The sequence below is a fragment of the Furipterus horrens genome, unplaced genomic scaffold (assembly GCF_987537825.1).
Source record: "Furipterus horrens unplaced genomic scaffold, mFurHor1.1.pri manual_scaffold_11, whole genome shotgun sequence".
NCBI lineage: Eukaryota > Metazoa > Chordata > Mammalia > Chiroptera > Furipteridae > Furipterus > Furipterus horrens.
In genome coordinates, this window is record NW_028327181.1 from 8,797,083 (window position 1) to 8,822,038 (window position 24,956).

General features: G+C 35.9%; 1 protein-coding gene across 1 annotated transcript in view; it reads right to left on the reverse strand.

The window, feature by feature from the left end:
- Positions 1–24,956, reverse strand: part of TAOK3 (TAO kinase 3) — a 136,060-nt gene that overhangs the window by 50,498 nt on the left and 60,606 nt on the right. The window contains exons 3-11 of the mRNA XM_090257380.1: positions 20,026–20,231; positions 15,963–16,034; positions 15,455–15,556; positions 10,329–10,374; positions 9,356–9,452; positions 6,891–7,004; positions 5,672–5,763; positions 1,580–1,673; positions 23–104 (exon numbers count right to left, since the gene is read on the reverse strand). Coding sequence (XP_090113506.1) covers positions 23–104; positions 1,580–1,673; positions 5,672–5,763; positions 6,891–7,004; positions 9,356–9,452; positions 10,329–10,374; positions 15,455–15,556; positions 15,963–16,034; positions 20,026–20,145 — 819 coding nt within the window. The 5' untranslated portion in view covers positions 20,146–20,231. The remainder of the gene's footprint in view (positions 1–22; positions 105–1,579; positions 1,674–5,671; positions 5,764–6,890; positions 7,005–9,355; positions 9,453–10,328; positions 10,375–15,454; positions 15,557–15,962; positions 16,035–20,025; positions 20,232–24,956) is intronic.

Here is a 24,956-nt window from a genome sequence, read left to right on the forward strand (position 1 = left end):
AACGGGGGGGGGGGGTGATTACCCGTAACAGTTCCGCTGATGTTGGCCTTTCCTGAGGTATTTTCTGTAAGCAGTAATCAACAAATCTTCTAAAAGAGTCCGTCCTGTGTGTGCAAATACGCCAAAAGAAAATAAAATCAGGGTCTACAGAACTCATGGATTACTTAAAATAATTTTCATCCCAGGGACAATTTTACATTTTAGATTTTAAATACAATATTTCCGGAATATCAGGAGAATAGAGCCATTTTCAAGTTTATGGTATCTAAAATTCTTTTGGCTAAAAATGTGAACACTTCAAGTTAGTCAAACATAAACATACCTTAATATATAAGCAAGGTCAAATCATAATATATATCAGAAAGTGAAAATATTGTATTTACATATAATAGTTTTATACAACTTTTTCTCTCCAAAGATGATAACTCTCATAAATGTTAAGCCTATATTCTTCATGACCAGTTGGTAATTCCTCCATCACCCCAACCTGTAACCAGGTACTAAAATTTGAAGCAAAGAAGTCAAAGAGAAACTGGGAATATGCTTCCTGAATGAAAATATTTCCTGTCTTGAAAATTCTGTTTCGTCCACTCTTCTTTAAAATTGTCCTTTTTTTATGCCCTGGCTGGTGTGGCTCAGTGAATTGAGTGCTGGCCTGCGAACCAAAGAGTTGCTGGTTTGATTCCCAGTTGGGGCACATGCCTGGGTTGCGGGCCAGGTTCCCAGTTGGGAGGGTGCTTGAGATGCAACTGCACAGTGATGCTTCTCTCCCTCTCTTTCCCCCTCCCTTCCCCTCTCTCTAAAAATAAATAAAATCTTTAAAAAATAAAATAAAATTGTCCTTTTTCTAAAACTCTTTTGGCCCAAATGTTTATCAGAATGTCAATGTTCAGCAAGGAACATTACATTAAAAAAAAAAAAAGTATGTTCTGTCTTAATACATTCAAATATACATATAATAAAAAAACGACACCTAGAAAAATAATGGCATCAAAGAGGGTACTTTATCTCTGATTAGAAATGTTAAGAGCTGAGATGATCGATACATTCTGTCCTGACTTGAGACTAGACTTGTTAGGAAGGTAGCAGGGCATGTTCCCTGTAAAATTTCAGTGACTAAACATATTAAGAGCACAATACAAGCCACAGTGAGGGCTGAAATAAAGTGCGCACGCGTGTGTGTGTGTTGTGTGTGGCCGTGTAATGCCAATGTCACTCTTTATAATGTACGATGAAGAAATGGAATGATTTCCAGGTCAGATATTTATTTTTTTAAAGATTTTATTTATTTACTTTTAGAGAGAGGGGAATGGAGGGAGGAAGAGAAGAAGAGAAACATTGGTGTGAGAGATGTTGATCAATTGCCTCTCACACGCCCCCCAACTGGGGACCTGGCCTGCAACCCAGGCAAGCGCCCTGACTGGGAATTGAACCAGTGACCTTTTGGTTTGCAGGCTGGAGTTCAATCCACTGAGCTATACCAGCCAGGGCTCCAGGTCAGATATTTAAAATAAAATTTAATGAAAGCACCAAATACATGTCATTATATTAGACATTTGAAATTATAGCAGAGTCTTACCATTCATTAGACTGTAATGTTGGGGAGTCATTCTGGGCAATGTGATATAAGGCACTCATTGCATTCATGTTGAAAAGAGGGGGCTTCCGTTCCGCTGAAAGGAAAAGAAACATGATAAAGCAGTTATTGAAAGAAATCAGGCAGACAGAGAAATAGGAACTATGAGCAAAGCTTTACTGCTCAATCAAGAGCTTCTTACTGTCATCATGCCACATAATCCATTTATTTTAATCTCTTAGGTCAGCCCAGAGTAGCCATTCAAAAGAAGCTGCTGGTCTTCTTAATGTACATAGGCAAAGCTCCGAACAGACCCACTTCAAGAATGTGAAAGAACAATTTATTATGTTTTTCACATATCTTCAGAAGGCTAGCCTTTGTCTTCTCATAATAGGTATGACCATCACGAACAAAAAGGGGCTGTGTAGAAAACCTGACAAGTTCAGGGGGCTATGTGGCAGGTCTAACAAGTTCAGTGACCAAAAGTTAGCAAACACGATGATGATCTGATCATAAAATACTACCTGGGCAGGGCATGGTGGGTAGTCAGGCTCTAGGCCCATAGCTTCCTTAGTAAAAAGTTACTCGTCTTAAGTGAGCCCTATTGCCCTGGCTGGTGTGGCTCAGTGAATTGAGCGCCTGCCTGGGAACTGGAAGGTTGCTGGTTTGATTCTTGGTCAGGGCACATGCCTGGGTTGCAGGACAGGTCCCCTGTTGGGTGCCTGCAAGAGGCAACTGATTAATGCATCTCTTGCTGTTTCTTTCCCTTTCTTACTCCTTTCCCAGCTCTCTAAAAATAAATAAATAAAATCTTTAAAAATATAAGTGAGCCCTGTCAGTTGTTCTTGCACATTCAGGTTGATCCACCTTTGAAATGTCACCCTCACAAGAGCAGGTGCACCCAAACTCCTCATTGTTATCTTACTGCCCCCATACCATCTTTATTTACCGTAAATGTTAAATGTTAACCCTCCTATAGCCACCACTGTAAAAGAAGTATGTGCTTCTCCATTTTGCTTTTTTATCCAATCCCAGAGGTTTCCCCGCTTTGCTTTCTCCTGCCTCCTTAATCTGCCACCAAGGGATTTCATATAACCTTCCTTACGCTTTCTCCTTTGGTTCTAAATGTATAATAAAAATTGCCAAACTGCCATTCTCTGGAGCATTTTCTCGATCCATTAAGATTTTGCTCCTGGGAATGTCCTTAGTTTGGCTCTAATAAATGTATAAAATTTTCCTATACGTTTGGATGTTCTTACATTAACAACATCTTCATGTGTGTCTTAATTTAAAAATATGTATTCATTGAAAAAATTCAGAAAGCACAGAAAAGTAAAGTAAAAACTATAAAATGGAACATCTTAAACATCTCTAACACAGTGTAAAACATGATTCAGTTCAATAAACACTGAAGAATACCCAGGCCAGAGAATGGCATGGGTGAGTGTGGAGGGGAAATGGGAAGGAGGAAGAGGAGAAGCACTAAGTAGGGCTTGGTCCATCCAATTTTAAAGAGAAACTCAGTGAATCAACTATTAGTGGAAGATTTCCTGCACCCCAGCCCACCATGATCTCTTCTCTGGAGTTCCTACAGCTCTCTTTTAGTTTACTACTGATTTGGCATATGCTCACTTATAACATTTATAGAAACATACAAATCTTTTCTTTTAAAGACAATAATAAGCTCTATGAGCAAGATCTTATAACCCAAATACTCTTATTATTTATTCTCCAAGAATATGTATTAAGATTTTATTCACATATTAGGTGATCCATTTGTTGACCAAAAGGAAAGAAACAAGGTTCTAGCTCTGAGTACAGTTAATTTTATGCTATTTATTAGTTATTATGTCATAGCAGATTAATCGCTATCTTATTCTACTGTGCTTATCCTAATGAATTCTTTACATAGTCCCAGTTTGTAGTTCATAATCTGATCTCTGGTTTCATCAGAGCATCTTGGTTTTTAAGTAAAGATCCTTTTATTAAACACTTTTAAAATGGAAAATTGGGCTTATTCTTTGCATTCTGAGAAACAGAACAAGAACTAAGGGCAGAAGAAGTAAGACACTTTTACTCATAGAAGGAAGAACAGGTGAAAAGCCAGAGTGATACAGAACCAAACACCCTCCCCCTAACTTGAAATGAAAACTGTTGAGAGCAGGGAACTTTATGTTATTGGGAGTGCTCAAGCAGAAGGCAACTTTACTTACGCATCTGTGACACTTCAGAGGGGCCCTTATAGTCTCGACTAAATGATCTTTGATACCTTTGAAAGTGTCTGCAATTCTACAAATATTTATTAACCTCTCAACAAAGTACTTTATATTCACCCAATAGCTATCAAGTGTTACAGGGACATGAACTGTTAACAAGTGGAAGTTAGAAAGTTGCAGTGTGAAAACATGAATTTATATCTGTTTCTAATGCAGAAAAGAAATAACTGGTTCAGGTTTGTTTTCTTTTTCAGGAGGTAGACTCTATTACGTTTCTAAAGCTTGGTTTCTGACAAGTATTTAAAGCCAGGTGGAACTAGGAACACATCATGGAGCCATCAATGGCTTCCCATCATTCCCAGGACAAACTCCAGACCCTTAAACATAGCCTCTGGGCCTTGACTAACATGACCCTGGGTAGCTCCAGCACGTCAGTCGGGAGGCAATCCTTCCCCCTTTCTCCTCATATAATCTTTTGCTTCCCTGAAAGAACCGAGCTCACAGCTTCTCACACAGGCGGCTTTCTCTGCCTGGACTCCTCTCCCACTTTTGTTCTCTACACTTGATATGATGAGTTCTTGCCAAACCTTCAGGTTTTATCTTAAATATAATTTTATTTCTGCATTAATTAATAAATATTTACTCCAGTCTCATTAAATGCTTAAAAATCACTCCCTCAGGAAAGCCTTTCTTGACCTCTCAGACTAGGTCTCCCATTAGTTTGTCATTCCAAATTATATGTTCCTTTCTACCACGTATCACAACCATAATTAATTATTTGTGCAATTCTTTAACGTGTATCATCTTTGCTAAATTTCATGAGGGCAGGGACAATATCTTTTATGTTCATCTCTGCATTTCCAGTGCTGTGCACAGCACCTGATATTTCTTTTTAATGGCTAAAAATAACTATAAAATGAGTAAATGAAGATAAGGAAAACTAAGACAAAGAAGAAACTTTGTCAACAAAGAATGGCTGTGTGGCAGGAAGTCACAAAGTGGCTGAGAAAAGACTGAGTCTCAGGCAGACACTCTGGGATGACTTCATTCACTATCAGAAGGATAGGAGCCCTCTCATATGCTGGCAAAAATGTAAAATATCAGCTGCTCAGAAGAATTGTACAGAAATAGCAGGAAAGGGGGACTAACGAAAGAAGAAAACAAATGAAGGAAGAAGAGGCGAAAGAACAAAAATAACTACAAAACCCAGTGCAACGGTGTTCAGAGCTGAGGAGCACCTGTAAGCAACAGGTCCTCTGTTCATAAACAAGACAGAAGCTAGCTGACCACACAACAGAAGAAGAGTCCTAGTAGGGAGGAGCACAGGCTAAAGGTCTTCCAAACACAGCACAGCTCCACGGTCTGGGAAGCTTTCGCTAAATACTAGTTTCTGGGAAGCTTTCGCTAAATATTAATTTCATATGGCCTCATGTATGTTCAAGTTCCTTGCCAGATGCAGTACATAAATCCTGAGTCATGGTGACAGGACTCACTGCTAATCCAGAATACTACAGAGCAAGGGTTGGCAGACTAAGGGTCAACTTCACATAGCAGCCCATTTCCATAAAATTCTATTGGAACACAGCCACACCCACTCATTAACATATTGCCTACAGCTGCTTTCATGCAATGCAGCAGAGGTGAGTGTCTGTGATAGAGACATGTGTGGCTTGCAAAGCCTACATTTTCAAGTTATTAATTCAAGTAAAAGTTTGAGCAGATATGGCAGTTAATATATGTGGGAATACGTGACAGTAAGGATTACTATTTGAAAGCTAGCACACTTATACCAGTAACTCATTAAATAATGGCTGGATGAATAAATTCACAGTCCTAATAAGAAGTGAGTCTCAAAAATACAATGAAACTCTTTACTCACCCATTTCAATACAGGTGATCCCAAGTGACCAAATATCGACTTTTCCATCATACTGCCCTTCGTCCATAGCTAAGATCACCTCTGGAGCCATCCTGCCAAACATAACATGAGGAAATCAAGTTGTAAGTTAAAGACCAAATTCACCTAATAAAGTGAGTCAATGCAATAACTGTGTTTGAAGGTATTCTAAAATTTTATCTGATATATTACTTTCTTAGACAAATCATTTAGAAAAAAATATTCTTCAAAATGTAAATAATATGCTTACTAATTTAGATGAAACAATACATTATTTTCAATAAACTCTGTTTGCACTATTTCCTTTAAACTTGATTTTTAGTAAGTTACTTAACCTTTCTGTATATCAGTTTCTTCATCTATAAAAATGGAGGGAATTCTAGCAGCTACCTCAGAGAGATTTATAAAGGATTCATATGTATGAAACACTTAAACAAATGAATTACTTTAAGCAACATGAAAGATATTTCAAAGATATTACAACTTAAAAACAAACAAACACGCTATGGATGCTACTTTGTTAGTTGATAATGGATTTTCATAAGGAGGGCAGGGCTCCTATCAACATAATATTCTTTATTCTCTATTGGTGTATGTAAGTAGTTACTTAGTAAATGCTATTTGATGATGATGAAAAAAAATTCAAATAGCTGATTTTTTTAGTAGGTAATTTTCCAGGGGTATGTCGTTCTGTAAGGTATAATAAAACTCCAATGTATCTGTGAAAGAAGGAAAGGAATTTTGAACTGAATGGGGTAAAACTAAATCAGAACGATAAGCTAGGTAAAGTATCAGCAGACTCAACAAAGACAAGAACCTGGACTTCTTTCCCTGAAAGGCAATATTTGTGCTCATTGGCTAGAGGAGGTTAAAGGAGCCACCGTCCTTGCCCAGAGGCTCTGCCTCAAGAGAAAAGTTGAAAAGAAACTTTAAATGAAATCGAAAACCTGAGCTTGGCCAGAGTGTTGATAATCCTGCTCAGTTTACACACAGTGACATCAACCTTACTTGAACGATTTAAAGTCACTGGAAATTTTATACTAAATCAGAGTATTTCTTTTTGCTAGTGAGTTTTCTATCCTTCTCTAATGAAATCTCATTTTAAGAGACATGGTGAGACACTGTCAGAATAAAACCAAACAAAACCTTGTTCGTGCATGCATATTTTTAAAACTATGTCATGCTTTCTAATTCTACATACCAGTAAGGTGTGCCCACAAAGGAGTTGGCAGGCGAAGCCATTGAGGCAGATCCAAAATCAGCTAGTTTCACCTGACCTGGCTCTGTTAGAAGAATATTTCCTGCTTTAATATCCCTGTAGGAAACAATAAGAGGGTTAGAAAATTACTTTTCAATTTTGCTTATGGAAGAAGGTCAGAGCATGCAATTAATCAGATAAAAGTTTATTTTTAAAATCCTTGCTCAGATAGCCAGAAGGGGACTTAGTAATTGCTGCATGTTGTAAGGGGGCCCAAGCTCCTGGGTGCACTTAGAGGCAGGTTGTAGTGACTACACCAGAGGGTAGAGACCGCTTCAGAGAGGGAAGCCCTGAGAAAAAGGCAGACATGGCAGACAAGGAGACCTATTCAGTTGCTAGAGTTACAGAATCACATTCTTAGATGCTAAATCCAGTCATCCACAGTATTCTTTGTGCTGGGACAATTGGTGCTGTTTGCAGCTGCCTTTTGTTTCTTTTCCAAATTACAGGACATTTCTTTGGAGCCTACACAAACCCTCAATGACGCTGTGTTGACTACCTACCAATACGCCTCCTCTACACACATACCTTTTCTCTCTTGCCTCTGACCCTTTCTCTCTGCCTTTAAGTGTAACTGCAACTCTAAGGCATTTGAGGATACATATTATATAGAAGGTGTTCTTTAAAAAATAACACTGTACAGTAAAAAGAAGAGCCTGAAAGATCAAAACAAACAAGGATTAGGAGTTAGGAAATTGCATTTATTGTATTACTGCAAAGAATCACAAGCGGTTACTACAAAAGCTCTTAGATACTTTATGCAGCAAAAAGACTTAAAAATATGATTTAAAAAATTCAGTCTTCAGTATAATTTAAAAATGAGATGTGAATGTATTCCTTATTTTCTTTAAAAAATGGTATGAGGTATAATGAGTACTAGACACCAAGAATTGCAGGTTGATGGGCAGTGAAAAGATAAAGCAGAGAGAATGAGGAAAATTTATGTCAGGCTGAAATGACAAGGTTCAGATACTTCCAAAATGTTTCCAAAAATCTTCCCTTGAAAATTCAGTTTCTTTCCTCATGATGACATTAGGAATTGGCAGAGAAAACTAAAAAAAAAAGCATCATTTATTTTCTTACAACAACAAAAACATCTTTTTTCTATTATCTTCAATGACAACATAACTAGCCTCTGAAATCAAAGTAATAAAATCGGAGACATAGATACCACTTACTATTAAGTAAAGAGCACTCTTTAAAAGGTGTTTGTCTTTTCAACTTACTTTACATATTAAAAGAGTTAAAGTGTGACATAGAAGAACACATTAATGTGCAGATTAAGATAACAAAGGCATAAAAATGGAACTGTGGCTTTCAGAGGAACAGGCAAAAATCATGAAGTTGGCATTCAGTAATGACATCTTGGTACAAAAGAGATATGTTTTAAGAAGTATCAAATCCATGGAAATTATGGTTCAATTTCTTTTGTCGATATTTATTAGTCCTTATAAATAAGCCAAATTCATAGCAGGGATTTTGGTCTGCCTATTAGAGGAAGTTCTGCTTTTTTTTTAGTACCAGTAACCATGAAGGCTACTCTTCTGTGACTAAAACAGAAGTAAAAGGGGAACCTATGACCTAATAGTTTCATTTCTTCCTAGCAAATGTCAAAGGGTTTTCTTTTGTTCTTGAACCACCTCAGATCCTTTCCACTTAACTCATTCCACTACTTCTGTACCATTCATTGAAATAACCAGAAGTTCTTTACTGGGGAAGGGAGAGAGTAGAAACAACACCTTTGTTTAGGCGAATTTAGAGGTGGGAAGTAGAGTGCGGCTAATGGTAGGAAAAAACAAAGTAGGGGAAAGTCTTGAGTTAGGAGTTAGGAAATTTGAGTTTTAATCTTTATTATATAAATGCTGTGAAACTATGCACAAGTTATTTAAATCTTTCTGAGTCCTAGTTCCTTCATCTGCCAAAAGAAAGACAATAAAATAACATTATCCTAAATATCTACACAAATTCCAGAAACAGAAAACGTTTTAAAGTGATAAAACAGCATATAGTTCTGTAAGGTGGATTTTTTTATTTGCAATTGGAAGGGAAGAAGAGGAGCTAGGAAAGAAATACATGTTAGGAACGCTGATTTCTTTTTCTTTTCTTCCTGACACAGTATCAAAAGGTTACTGAGCTCTCCTTCCAATTTCCCCGCAACACCTTGCCTAGAGAATAGTTACCTATAGAATAGAGATGATGTAAGTTTTTATGGATATATGGGAGAGACCGAGAGATGGGAAATAAGTTCTGGCAATTTTACTCCTTACATCCAGAAGTAGCAGCAGCCTATATTTGCTTGCCATAAATCCTTAGGCGCCCTAAAAATTGGAGCATGCACTAATTTTCAGGTTTCATTGAAGAGACAGTCATATTGCTGAAATGAAAATGTAACTGGTCTCTGACCTTACCTATGAATTAATGCATGAGAATGCAGGTAGGCTAGCCCCTGCAAGGCACCATGAGTAATGGCAGCGATCTCTACTTCTTGAAGTGGTTTCTTGTGAACTGAGGAAGGAAAAACATTTTCAAGAGTAGATGATCAGTTTCATGCCTCTTTTTATCTTATACAGCTATACTAGATTGAATTATAGACTTTCTCGCATAACAAATTGAGAACGTGTTCATCTAAATACATCGAATATATATTTTCTATAGAACAGCAATAAATAATCAGATAACAGAAAACCCAAGTATAAAAACAAACAAACCCCTCCAAACAAAATAAAACAAAATCTGATATTCGTGCTAATGAATTGTTAATTTACTTGTCAGTTGCACCTCAACTGGCCAGGTCTAAATTTACCCAACTCTTCTGACATTTTAAACCCTAGGGTGTTTGAGGTTGCATTATTCTCCTCTGCTAGGGAGGATATTATTATATTACTTCTCTAACTACAGGTTTCCATTATTTGTGAAACCAGCTAATAAGCAATTTCTATACAGAGGTCAAGGATGATGTAAAAAAAAAATTTAATGTAAAATTTTTAACGCAGTCTCTGGTTTTAACAGCATCTGTGGAGAACTGGGTCAGTCAAGATATTTGAAAGGGTTAAATATCAACATTTAATTTAATACCATCTACTTCTCTTTCATACATGAGCATAAATGTGGTGTTTTGGGCCGCACATACTACATCCCATTAGCCAAACGTTTTAGTGTACCTACCAGGACGGGCCCTGAATTAAACCAAACAGCTGGAGGGCTGCTCCTCATTACTCAGATACTTACAGTGACACTATAAAGATTGCGTAATTTATCCATACAACCCATAAGTCTAAGTTATCATCCATTTAGTTTGTCCAAATTGCACTTTAATTTAGGAGTAGATAATATTCTGGTCAAGGTACAACAGAAAGGAAGGGACGGTGTTTTGAGTCTTACCTTCTAACAAATCAGAGGCTGAGCCTAAGCAATACTCCATCACCAACTGTAAGAGATTAAAATAACAATCAGAACAATGAAGATGGATAAAAAAATAGCTAAACCAGCCACACAACCCAGAACATAAGAATACTAGAAGAATAAATATCCTGACCTACCTGACCCTGGATTAAATTTTGGTCAACTGGCACTAATTGGTCTTTATCATTTGGTTTTGTCATCTACTTGAACTGAAATTAATCTAAGACTATAAGGGTTCTGGATGTGGAAATACTCACTGGAAATGATCAAGCTGAGAGCTCTAACTTACTTATTTACTACTAAATTCTACACCGTCTTGTTTCAAAAAGGGATTTAAGGTAGTTTAGGTTCCACTACAAATTAAATTTTATAACTTACATTAGTCTGTAAAATCTATAATGGGAAATATAAGTTAAGTAAAATAAGCCAAAATTAAGTAGAAAATTCCTTATCTTCACATTTAAAAAGGGCTAAACAAGAAAATATTGTTTAGTTTTATATCTATGGCAACAAGATCACTTATTTCCGCCTTCATTAAAAAAATATGTATAGTTTAGAACTCAATCTAAAGGTGTAGCCTGTAGCATTACATTAGCTTGAATTCCTGAGGTATGAGATATTTAAATTTATACTTTAAAATAATTTGAGGACTTCTGGCCAAGATGGAGGCCTTAAACAGATACACTGGGTCTCCCTCCACAACTAGGAAGAAATACAACTACCTCAAAACTAGAGACAACCAGAAGTTCCAGAAAATCGAGCTGCATAGAAATCCAACAAACAAAGATATAAAGAAGAAATATTCATCCAGACAGGTAGCAGGGGCGGAGCTGGGGTGGAAAGAACGCGGTGTGGTGGCAGCAGCAGTGGCGGCAGCGGTAGGCTGGCAGAAAGCACAGTCACACGTTTTAAAGTCAGGAGGGACACCTGGGGAGCGTTCCCAGCTCCTGACCAGACCCTGCAGCTCACAGTCCCAGCACCGGGGAAATCAAGCCTCATTGCTTCTGACTGTGCAGACCAGTAGGGTTGGGGTGGAGGCAGAAACTGCCAGTCTCTCAGCAGAGTTTGCTTGTTTAAAGGGCCCCCACGGTACTAGAACGTCTGCAGACCCACCCACTCTGGGGACTAGAGAGGCACCAGTCTCATACAAAAGTGGGAGAAATGCCCGGAAAAGGGGCAAATGCTAAGCAAGCGGAATTGTTCCCTCTCTGACCCCTCCCCCATTTACAGTGCCACAATGTGGTGAAACGGGTCGCCCTGTACTGATGAGTCCCTAAGGCTCCGTCCCTTACTACATAACAGGAGCGACAGCTCTACCTAAGACACAGAGGCAAACAAACACAGGAGCCTGTCAAGATGAGGAGACAGAGAAACATGGCCCAAAAGGGGAATGGATCAAGGTTCCAGTGGGAGAACTAAGCGATGAGGAGATAGCCAACCTAACAGATGAGGAGATAGCCAACCTAACAGATGTAGAATTCAAAACACTGGTGATAAAGATGCTCACAGGCTTGACAGATATGCTTGAGTATAGCAAACGCATAAGGGAAGAAGTGAAGTCTATGCTAAGTGAAATGAAGGAAAATCAACACAAAACCAATGGTGAAGGGAAGGAAACTGGGTTCAAATCAATGATTTGAAACATAAGGAAGAAAAAAACAGTCAACCAGTAAAGAATGAGGAAACCAGAATGGAAAATAGTGAGGAGAGGCTTAGGAACCTCTGGGACAACTTTAAACATGCAAACATCCGAATCACGGGGTGCCAGAAGAGGAAGAGGAAGAGCAAGAAATTGAAAGCTTATGTGAAAAAATAATGAAGGAAAACTTCCCAAATTTGGGGAAGAAAATAGACATACAAGTCCAGGAAACACATAGAGTCCCAAACAAGCTAGACCCAAAGAGGACCACACCAAGACATATCATAATTAAAATGCCAAAGGTGAAAGATAAAGAGAGAATCTTAAAAGCAGCAAGAGAAAAGCAGAGTTACCTACAAAGGGGTGCCTATAAGACTATCAGCTGATTTCTCAAAAGAAACTTTGCAGGCAAGAAGGGGCTGGCAAGAAGTATTCAAGGTGATGAAAAGCAAGGACCTACAACCAAGATTACTCTATCCAGCAAAGCTATCATTTGGAATGGAAGGACAGATGAAGTGCTTCCCAGACAAGGTAAAGCTAAAAGAGTTCATCATCACCAAGCCCTTATTATATGAAATGTCAAAGGGACTTATTTAAGAAAAAGAAGATCAAAACTATGAACAATAAGATGACAACCAACTCATAACTATCAACAACTGAATCTAAAAAAATAAAAACAAAATCCAACTAAGCAAGGCAGTATAGCAACAGAATTATAGGTGCAGGGATCATTTGGAGGGTTATCAGCTGGGAGGGGGAAGGGGAGGAATGGGGAAAAGGTGCAGGGACTAAGAAGAATAATCGGTTGGTACAAAATAGACAGGGGGAAGTTAAGAATAACATAGGAAAGGGTGAAGCCAAAGAACTTATATGCATGACCCATGGACATGAACTAAGGGGGGTGGGATTGCTGGGGGAAGGGGAGTACTTGGCAGAGGGGAGCAAAGGGGAAAAAATTGGGACTAGTGTAACAACATAATCAATAAAATATACTTAAAAACACTTCAAGTAAAAAAAATTGAAAATAATATTATTAAAATATTATTGATATTTATTGGGCTTGCAATCTTGTGAGGTTTTTTAAAAGCAAAAATGAGAAAACTCTTTCTTTACTTTCACCTTAGGTTTTTTAGGTGTCCCAGACTACTGATTTGTAGCCAAAGGCAGAACTGCAAGTGATGCCCTGGCTGCCGTGGCTCTGTGGACTGAGCGCCGGCCTGCAAACCTAAAGGTCACTGGTTCTGTTCCAGGTCAGCGCACAGGCCTGGGTTGAGGGCCAGGTCCCCAGCTGCGGGCGTGCGAGAGGCAGCTGAAGAATTTTTCTCTCCCTCTATCCCTCCCTTCACCTCTCTCGAAAAATAAATAAAATCTTAAAAAAAGAAAAGAACTATGAATGCTCAGTGACAGTGTCCACATACATGCACAAGCACACACTCTGACAAGTTATTTTGTTATTCTAAAAAAACCATATGCTCATTATAAAATAAAAATTTCCCATAATTATCTAGATCTAACCAATATTAATATATTAATTACTTATATTAAAAAATTAATATGAAAACATATATTTATATATTATGTACTTTGTGTAATCAAAATAACAGAATATGATATATAATATTAATATATAGTAAATATTATATATCACATTTATATATTACACAATTTATAATTATATGTAATATGTAATATACATATATTCAATGTATTTTATATTTTTCTAAATTATTCCAGTAATAATGCATGCAAGGTACATAATACATATAGCAATATATGTCATATATAATATATTGTATAATGATCTAGTTATATATATGTCTAAATTGTTAAGTTATACAATCATTAAATTATTGTATTACTGGAATAATTTAGAATATGAAACGTTCCAAAGTTAAAATTAAGAAACTTTATTATTGTCTTCTGCTTAATATTAAAAGTAGATTTATAAACATTAATTCTTTTATAAACATTGATTCTTATAATGAACCGTAGCCTTTTATGTACACTATTTTTTCAGCTTTATCAAGGTATAATTGAAAAACACTTTTTTCTTTGATGAATTTTGATGGAAACATTTCTAAGCTGTATCACATACTTTTCTATTTTTCTTTTTTTTAAACATGAGAAAAACCAATTTAATGCAATATATGAGCAAGGGAGAAACATATGATACTCAGATTGTATAACGAGGCTCCCTACTTTTCTAATTTCTTAAACTAAGTAACTGAATATGCATATTTAACTTCCTTAAACCGAGTATATGGAATATGAACACAGAACTTTGAAATCTAATGGAGTAAATATTTAATATTTATATCTTTAAAATTACATATTAAATAACTCCGTATCTTGTCACAAATATTCTTTTCCTTATTGTTCCGCAACACAAGTGCACCTGAGCTGTGGCTGACTGTTTACTCCTGACACTAAGCAGCTCCAGATGCTGCTTTTAAATGACGAGGTCTGCACTCTAGCTTTCTCAGCTTCTTCCTATGGTCAAATTAGTCTTGAGGCTGTTTGTATGTGTGTCTCCAGCGGATTGGTTCCTAAAGCTATCAAATCTATTGCAGAGAGAGACCATGTGACCCAGCTTATTAGCACTCTATGTAATCTAAGAATAAATAGGTTTCAAATAAGAGGTAAGAGGACTTTTCTGAAGACTAGAACACATGAAGTTGAACACTTGATTTTGTAACATTCATTCTGTCTGTTCAAAGTCCTTTCCTTGACTCCTTCAAGATAGTTGAGATTGCCAGACTTCTGGATAATGAGATATTCCTCCAGTTAAGTTGTCCTTAGAACAAAAACAATGACTCTAGATATCTTAAGAGCTGCTTGAACATACATGTTTAAGTATACTCTTTGATGGTCTACCTGGGAACAAAAATTCAGTTCCCTAAGTGGCGATTATGTACAAGAAAGGACATAGTACATTGTAAGCACCAAATAAATGATAGTTAAATTGGATTTTAAGTTGAAATGTGTAATCTGAATAAGTACAAGATATAAAATTTCATGTATTAAACAGTGCCCAACATAAACACAATCATGTAAAAATACAGTAAGAAGACAGAGTAGAACAAAAGATTGTTTCATTTAAATTATTTCTAGGCCCTGTTTGGTACAACTTAGATAGGCTTTATAATACCAAGCGCAATTCTGAATTATTCAGGAATTGGAATGGGAATGAAAAACGTTAAAGATAAAATTCTATGCTGAGAACAGAGAAAGCCCTGCCCTTTACTTTTATAAATAAATGATTATATAATCATGTTAACTTTTCACCATTTCTTCGATGAATGTTTATAGAATGCAACTTCCCATAGGCTAGATATCATTCTTATGGAATATATGCGTACAGCATATGGCATACTCTGAGGCATTAATAAATATAAAATGGGATCGATAATTTTATAGATCAAAGAGATAATAGAGAAAAATAGATAATAGAGGTCCTTTGACTTACCCAAGCAGTGTGCTCTTTCAAGTAACAACCTTTGTACTCAATGGTATTAGGATGCTTCAACTGCCGTAAAAATTTGACTTCCTTAAGAATATCTTGCCATTTCTATTGAAGTCAGAAAAAAAAAGGTATCATTCTAAAGCTAAAAATAGTATTTTATTATCAAGTACACATATATCATGTTCTTTTTATTTTTAAATGAACAAAGTAAATGTTTAATAAATAAAGGAGTCATTTAGTCTTGTGTTATATCTTTAGTTTGAATACATGTACATGTAAATGTAAGTCTATCAGCAAATACATATTTAAATCCATTATACTAACCCATTTTTCCACAAAATAGTTGACCAAGTTAGAATAGTAGGAATGTTTATTGTATGCTCCACAAGGAGGCAAAAAAAAAAACACAAAAGGAATTATGATAAAAAACGTTCAAAGAACGTTATTTTTCCTGTAAATTTCATATTAATTTGCTTGGGTCAGTTTAGGTATACAAGTGTCTTTAACTTACCTCATGTGCCTGCTTCCCACTATAAGACATTTTCTTAACTGCCACCACCTCATTGGTGTGAGCATTTGTGGCCTGTGTTAAGATGGTAAAATAAAATGAAAAAAGACAGTTTAACTTAAGTATTTGACTAGAGATTTAAATGACATTCTCATACTTCATTATCATAATTTAAAGATATCCCAACTTTTGATAGGCTAGGTAGACATTTCCATTCCACTTTAAGAACAGCTTATCTTTGTCCCTTTCTATATATATGCAAAGATTACATTATTTTTTAAAAAATTTAAATATATCCAATCAAACAGAAACAAGTCATATTTCCAAAATATCCATACTAGCTTCATGATAGAGAACATTTATTAATAGAGAACCAGTTAAATAAATATGGTACAGTTACATAATAAAACAACCATTAAAAGAATGAGGTAATGTATTTGTATACATAGTAATATAAAAAGATGTCAAAAATACCATGACCAAAAAAAGCTGTATGGTATGATATGATATTATTTTTCCAAAATAGTAATAATGTGGGTATATGTGCAGAAGAAATTATTTAAAAACTTTATTCCAGAATATATATTAGTGATAATCCCTAGAGCAGTGATGTAGGATGAACCTCCTGTGAGATTGGAAATGTTCTATATTGACATCGTTATTTGGTATCATGTGAAATGTGGCTCATGTGACTAAGGAAATGGGTTTTAAATTTTATTTAATTTTAATTAAATTTAAATAGTGGATACCGTATTGAACAGTGCAGCAGAAGGTAAAATTAATCTTAAGATGGATTTTCACATTCAAAGTTACTTATATAAGAATATATTACATACATACATACACACACGTGTGTGTGTAGTCATTTATAAAGATTGCCTTGTCTCATATTTATGTATTTTTTTCTAAATCCTAAATATAAGTTCATTGAAAGCACACATGAAAACCATAAATAACTCAGGTGATATTATTTTTCTCCCAATTTACTTGAGATTTAAAACTAGATAATTTTCTAAAATTGTTCACAAAAAAATATAAGACATTAAAAGATGACCTAATTCTGGTTTTCTTTTAATAACTGGGCCCTACATCATACTCCTGATGTAAGTAAGCTATTTTGGTTCAGACTATTATTATTGTAGACCAAGGAAGCTAGAGCAATGGTTCTGAGGTGAAAGATTAGGATTCACTCACTAATAAAAATCAGGTCACCAATTTTTAAGAAAAAAAAATGCATCATAATTTTCTTAAATACATCTAATTAAAGAAGCTCCTGAGATATAACCAACATTTCTTTGTGATTAAAAATATTTTAAATTCAAACAATGAAAAATAACTTACTCATGTAAACGGAATTCAACCCCAGATTCTTACTGAATGCCAGAATGCAGAGAAAATTAACATATACTAAAAAAAATTTTTTATTTTATAAGCACTTAGATAAAAATACCTATTATAGAAACAAGGTTTCCACTAGTTAGTTTTCAAATCAGCATAACTCTACAAGGGTATATTGTAGATATTTTATTCATTTAGAAGGTATAGATTGACTTGTTAAAACTAAAACATCTCTAACATTTTGCTGCCTTTTAAAATTTAACATTAAGACTGTGCTTATATGACCAATTTACATTGACAAAGAAAAGCTGATGTAAATTCAGTATTACAATAAATATAAGAGGGACTATATCTGAAGGTGGATATTTTGGGCATGAATCTATACTGTGCAGCTAAAGGAGCCTGGGAAAAGTTTAGGAGATGCTCAAACAATGAAGAATTTTAACTTATAGTTGGGTTAAAAAACCAAACGAACAAACCTTTAACCTTTATAAAAACAAAAAAGGCCTACAGAAATGGGAAAAAATTGTATTATCTAATTGTTTATTAGTTATTTATAATCAATGCTAATGTGGAACCAGAGACAGAAACACAGAAGAACACTAAAATTAAAAAAATATGTGTATTTTCTTAGATTTACAGAGTAATCATTACTTAGAATGTGGTAAGTATACTTGCTTATAAAACCTATCTACTGGGGCGGAGACTTAAAATTTGAAAAACATTTCCATATTGATTTCTTTACAGATGTGATCTTTTAAATGAAATTTTATACTGGTTAAAATTTAGAACTGAAACTGAGACTTTAAAAAATCAATATTTTACACAGGGAAAGAAAACTATAAATGGGGTCTCAAGCTTTCTAGTGCTTCATACTATTTTATGAATTATTACAACCTCTAGCCATTTCAAGTTTTCTTCTTGAAACCGATATTCATACTTAACACTGCCAATAGTCACAATGGTCTCGATATCTTTAAGCAAGATCATTGATTCAAAAAGTATTTGTTGAAAAGTTACAGTGCATTTTGATATTTTTATTAACCATTTCCCACTATATTTAAATTACTCTCAACTCTTGCTTGTTTATAAAGAAATACAGAAATTAAGCATAAGATTTTCCTTTTTAAATTTATTGATTTTTCGAGAGAAATAGGAAGGGAGGGAGGGAGAGTGAGAGAGAGACACACACACAGAAAGACACACAGAGAGAGAAACATCAGTTTGTTGTCCCACTTATTTATGTTCTCATCAGTTGACTCTTGTACGTGCCCTGATGGGAGATGGACCCTGCAGTGTTGGTGTAGTGGGACAATGTTCTACCCAACTGAGCCACCAGGCCAGGACCAAAAAAATATTTTTAAGTGTCTCCTGTGAATGAGAAAGACAGAACTTTGATTGGGCCTTAAATACTATTCTAAGGACCCTCTTCAGCCATGGAAGGTGAGTTAATGATAAAATGTACTTGAATGGCAGCCAAGTATTAGATGGGGAGACAAGGGAGAAGGGGCGGTAAGTGCTGATCTTAGACATGAAGGGAGAAAGACCAGAGAAAACCCAGGCTGAAGACTTGGCGAGAAACAACAGGATGGTCTAAAGATGCAATTAATAAAATCTCATTTGAAAGGACAACTAAAATAAACCCCACCCAGGTGGCTGGACATAAAGGACCACTTAAAAGGAAAAGTCAAATATTATTTAAGAAGAAAAAATTATGTGATAACAGGTTTGGGTGAGAAATAGGTAATAATCAGTACTTAAATATTACTTGCTTTAATAGACTAGTACTCATAAGGAAGTATTTGTTTGTTTGTAAAGTAACCTTCAAAGGTTATCTAAATAAATTTAAAATTATATTTTATGTATTGAATTTCAGGCAAATGAGCTATGTTAGCATTTCAGTCAGTTCTCATTCTCATTAGAAGTTAATCACATTCTTGGAATACAAACTGATTTTAGAGGCCAAAGCCTTAGATCTAAAATATTGCCTTGACATGATTGTTACTAAAAATCTTTGTCAATCAATCTGTCTGAATAGCCATTCATTGGTCCTCTGCCATCCATGTATCCATGTATTCACCTGACCTTTATTGAGCACCTACTATTGTCAGCCATTACAGTATACCAGTGCCTGAGGATATAGCAATGAACAAGATAGACATAACCCCTGTCCTCCTGAAGCTTATTATTTAAGGGGAGGGCTATACATGAATCAAAAAATCTTACACATCATTATTTAATCACAATTGTGACAAATGCAACAAAGTACAAGCACAGGGTGTTAGGAGATTATTAAAAAAAGTCTTAATTTAGTGCTGGAGGGTTGAACAGGAAAGATTATCTTTTGGATGTAACACTTCAGATGAAATGTGTAGAACAAGTTAGAGATGGGGACGCAGTGTGCAGAGTTTTCTAGGTAGGAGCACATATAAAGGCCCTCAGGCAGCGGAAGCTTGGCACACAAGTGGAAATACATAGGGCCCAACTTCAGGCTTATAATTTTTACACACTACCTTGATAGCAGTCAGTTGATATGGATTATCATTGGTTTGAAAATACCTAGAATTCTGGGACTGGTTTTTCAGCAATGACTATTTGCCCCTACTGTAAATAACATTTAATTGATAGAATAAACATTAAAACCAAGTGTATTTTACAAGTAAAAGAATGTGTAGAAGTCACTCATTCTTAACCTGATCTATCTAAATGATTCTTTTCAATTACTTACAAAGTAAACTGCTCCAAAACTTCCATGTCCGATCTCATGCAAACCAATAAAAAGTTCTTCAGGATCATCTTTGTAGAACAGATCAGCAATCTCTGGGTCTTTTGGCAACCCTTTAGGCATGATGACCAATAATTGCAAACGTTTTGTTTTTGATATCCCAGCCAGCTTTATCTGTCATTGACAATCTTTTTGTAAAGTTTTAGTGCCTGTAGAAAAATTAAGTTTGACAGTAACTTATTTCTAACACATTTCGTTTGGCGGCAATACAAATCAATATTAAAAAACACTGTGGTCTTAAAACTCCATAATAAAGAACAAATAACCCAAAAGAAAAATTCGCAAAGGATTTGAACAGATATTTCTTCAAAGATATGCAAGTGGCCACTAAGGCATGAATAAAACTCTCCACATCATTAGCCATCAGAGAAGTAAAATTAAAGCAACAATGAAGTACCACTTCATACACAGTAGGATGGCTATTTTCAAAAAGTCAGATAATAGCCCTAACTAATATGGCTCAGTTGGTTGGGCGTTGTTCCGCAAAGGGGTTCGATTCCTGGTCAGGGCACATGCCTAGGTTGTAGGTTTGGTCCCCATTCAGGATGCATGCAAGAGGCAACCGATGGATGTTTCTCTCCCTCTTCTTCTCCCTGCTTCCCCTCTTTCTAAAAATAAATAAATAAAATCTTCTTTAAAAACTCAGATAATAAGTACTGGTAAGGATGTGGAGAAATCGGAACTCTCCAACACTGCCGGTGGGAATGTAAAATAGTACAGCCATTTTGAGAAACAGATGGGCAGTTCATGAAAAACTTAAACCAAGTTGCCATTGGACCTGGAAATCCTACTCCTTGGTATACAGCTAAGAGAAATGAAAACATATGTCCACACAAAAACTTGTGCATGGATATTTATAGCAACATTACACATTAGAGCCAGAAGATGGAAACAACCCAAATGCCCATTTGGTGAATGGATAAACAAAATGCGATTTATTCAATGGAATATTATTCAGCCATAAAAACGAATGAAATATTAATACATGCTCCAACATGGATGAACCCTGTAAACATGCTAAGTGAAAGAAGCCAGTCCCAAAAGACCACATATTGTATAATTCCATTTATAAAATACATCCAGAATAAGTAAATTATAGAGACGAAGTAGATTATTGGTTGCCTAGAGCTGGGGAGAAGGATCATTTGTGGGGATAACTAAAGAGTATGGGTTTCCTTTATGGGGTGATGAAAATGTTCTAAACTTGATTGTGGTAATGGTAGTGCAATTGCTAATATACTAAAACCCACTTTAAATACGTAAATTGTATGATATAAAAATTATACCTCAATAAATTTGTTTTTTAAAAAAGCATTTTGGTCTAATTCATATAGAAATAATAACAGCTAATATTAGTTAAGCCTTGTCATGTGTCAGGCCACACCAAATACCACACACGTGTATTACCTCCTTTAATCCCCACAACAAATCATAACGTAGGACTTTATTATTTGGCTTTTATGGAACAAACTAAGACTGAGAGGTGAAACGACTCCGTGGTCAGGAAGCAAGTTATTTTTCAGAAATGGGACTCAAACCCTGATCCAACTGCAAAGCCCATGCTTGTAATTAAAATGCAATATATACATATGGTAGAATAGGTAATTAAGTAACTCTTTATGAACTACTGGAAAAAGTGCTATAATTTAAAGACTATGTTAAATGTTCATTTATAGGGGCAGGTTATTCTGCTGCTATACAAAATATTCTCAAAGTTTCTATTAACAAAAAGGCATTATTTTGACTGTTTATATGTTGATTGTAAATAGTTACTTATTTAGTACAGATACGTTTTATTTATTTTTTGAAAAAATACTGAAATATTAACTTTCATCTATAGTTTTATTATATGTCCTCCCACCCCCAAGTCCTGAGAATCCTTCGTTCCAACATCTGAACTTATCACAAAATAGTTTGTGTTTTTTCCTTGGTTATAGGTCAATAAAACTGTATTTTTCAAAACATAAACTCCACTCAAGAAGAGAAAAAGAGGATTATCAATTGAAGTAAAATTAAGCCCTGATCAATGTGGCTCAGTTGGTTGGGCATCCTCCTGCAAAGCAGGAAGTACAAAGGTTCGATTCCTGGTCAGGGCACACATCTGGGTTGCAGGCTTGGTCCTGGTTAGGGGTGTGGCAAGAGGCAGCCGATCTGTTTCTCTCACACATCAATGTTTCTCTCCCTCTCTTCTTCCTTCCTTTCCCCTCTGTCTAAAAATAATTAAATAAAATATATATTTTTAAGAAATAAAACTGACTGTGCTAAGAGGCACATTTCTCTTCTGAAATGACAGTCATAGGGGACAATGTACATTACTTCATATGGTTAGTCTAGTTAAAACGTTAACATATTTTTAAAATACCTTTTTAAATTTATTTTTTAACAAGGTTACTTTTGGTTCGCAGGCTGACGCTCAATCCACTGAGCCACAGCAGCCAGGGTATTTTTTAAAACTTTATTTTTGTTTTCCACTACAGTTGTCCCACTTCTTCCCCCATTGCTCCCCCCACCCAGCCCACCCCTTCATCCAGTCATTCCCCACCCCGTTGTCCATGGGTTATTTACACTAGTTCCTTTACTAAACCGTTCCGCTACTTACCCCCCTTCTCTCCCTCCCCTTCCCCCCTGATAACTGTTACTCTGTTCCTTGTTCAATTTTGCTCATTTGTTTGTGGTGTTCATTAGTCTCCTGTATTAGGTGATATCATATAGTATTTTTCTTTCATTGCCTGGCTTATTTCACTAAGCATAATTCTCTCTAGTTCCATCCATGTTGTCGCAAATGGCAGGAGTTCCTTCTGTCTCTCTGCTGCATAGTATTCCATTGTGTGAATGTGCCACAGTTCTTTAAGCCACTCATCTACAGATGGGCACTAAGGCTGTTTCCAGCACTTGGCTATTGTAAACAGCGCTGCTATGAACATAGGGGTGCATACGTTCTTTTGAATTGGTGTTTCAGGATTCTGTGGGTATAATCCCAGCAGTGGGATCACGGGTTCATAACGCAGTTCCATGTTTAGTTTTTTGAGGAAATTCCATACTGTGTTCCACAGCGGCTGCACCAGTCTGCATTCCCACCAACAGTGCACTAAGGTTCCCATTTCTCCACATCCTCGCCAGCACTTGTTGTTTGTTGATTTGTTGATGATGGCCGTTCTGACTGGTGTAAAGTGGTATCTCATTGTGGTTTTTATTTGCCTCTCTCTGATGGCGAGTGATGTTGAGCATCCTTTCATATGCCTGTGGGCCCTCTGTATGTCCTCCTTGGAGAAGTGTCTGTTCAGGTCCTTTGCCCATTTTTTAATTGGGAGTCTGTCTTCTTGGTGTTGAGACACGTAAGTTCTTTATGTATTTTGGAGATCAATCCCTTGTCTGAGGAATCATTGGCAAATATGTTTTCCCATATGGTTGGTTCCCTTTTCATCTTGTTGATGTTTTCCTTCACTGAGCAGAAACTCTTTAGTTTGATGTAGTCCCATTTGTTTATTCTTTCCTTTATTTCCCTTGCCTTAGGAGATGTATTGGTGAAAATATTGCTATGTGGGATATCTGAAACTTTTCTGCCTATGTTTTCCTCTAGGACACTGGTTCTCAACCTTCCTAATGCCGCAACCCTTTAATACAGTTCCTCATGTTGTGGTGACCCCCACCCATAAAATTATTTTCGTTGCTACTTCATAACTGTAATTTTGCTACTGTTATGAATTGTAATGTAAATATCTGATATGCAGGATGTATTTTCATTGTTACAAACTGAACATAAAGCATAGTGATTAATCACAAAAACAATATGTAATTATATATGTGTTTTCCAATGGTCTTAGGTGACCCCTGTGAAAGGGTTGTTCGACCCCCAAAGGGGTCGCGACGCACAGGTTGAGAACCACTGCTCTAGGACTTTTATGGTGTCAAGTCTTACATTTAAGTCTCTGACCCATCTTGAGTTTATTCTGGTGTGTGGTGTAAGCTGGTGATCTAGTTTTATTTTTTTTGCACATCCCTGTCCAGTTCTCTCAGCACCATTTGTTGAAGAGGTTCTTCTCACTCCATTTTATGTTCTTTCCTCCTTTGTTGAATATTAGTTGACCAAATAGACCTGGGTTTATTTCTGGGCTCTCTATTCTGTTCCATTGATCTATACATCTGTTCTTATGCCAGTACCAGACTGTTTTGATTATAGTGGCTTTGTAGTATAGTTTGATGTCAGGTATTGTGATTCCTCCTATTGTGTTCTTCTGTCTGAAGATTGCTGTGTCTATTCGGGGTCTTTTTTGGTTCCATATAAATTTTCAAAGTATTTGTTCTAGGTCTGTGAAATATGTCACTGGTATTTTAATAGAGATTGTGTTGAATATGTAAATGACTTTGGGTAGTATGGCCAGTTTAACAGTGCTGAGTCTTCCCATCCATGAACATGGTATATGCTTCCATTTATTTGTATCTTCCTTAATTTCTTTCTTCAGTGTTATGCAATTTTTCGAGTACAGGTTTTTTATCTCTTTGGTTAAGTTTATTCCTAGGTATTTTACTTTTCTTGTTGCTATAGTAAATGGGATTTTCTTTCTAGTTTCTATCTCTGATATTTTTATTGTTGGTGTACAGTAATGCCTTCGATTTCTGAATATTGACTTTGTACCCTGCTATTTTGCCAAATTTACTTATTATGTTGAGTAGTTTTTTAGTGGAGTCTATAGGGTTTTCTATGTAGTACACTATCATGTCATCTGTAAATAATGACAGTTTTACTTCCTCTTTTCCAACTTGGATGCCTTTTATTTCTTTTTCTTGTCTGATTGCTGTGGCTAGAACTTCCAACAACATTAACGTATTTATGTCTCAGTCTAACTATCCATCTATTCACTCAACTCTTTCCT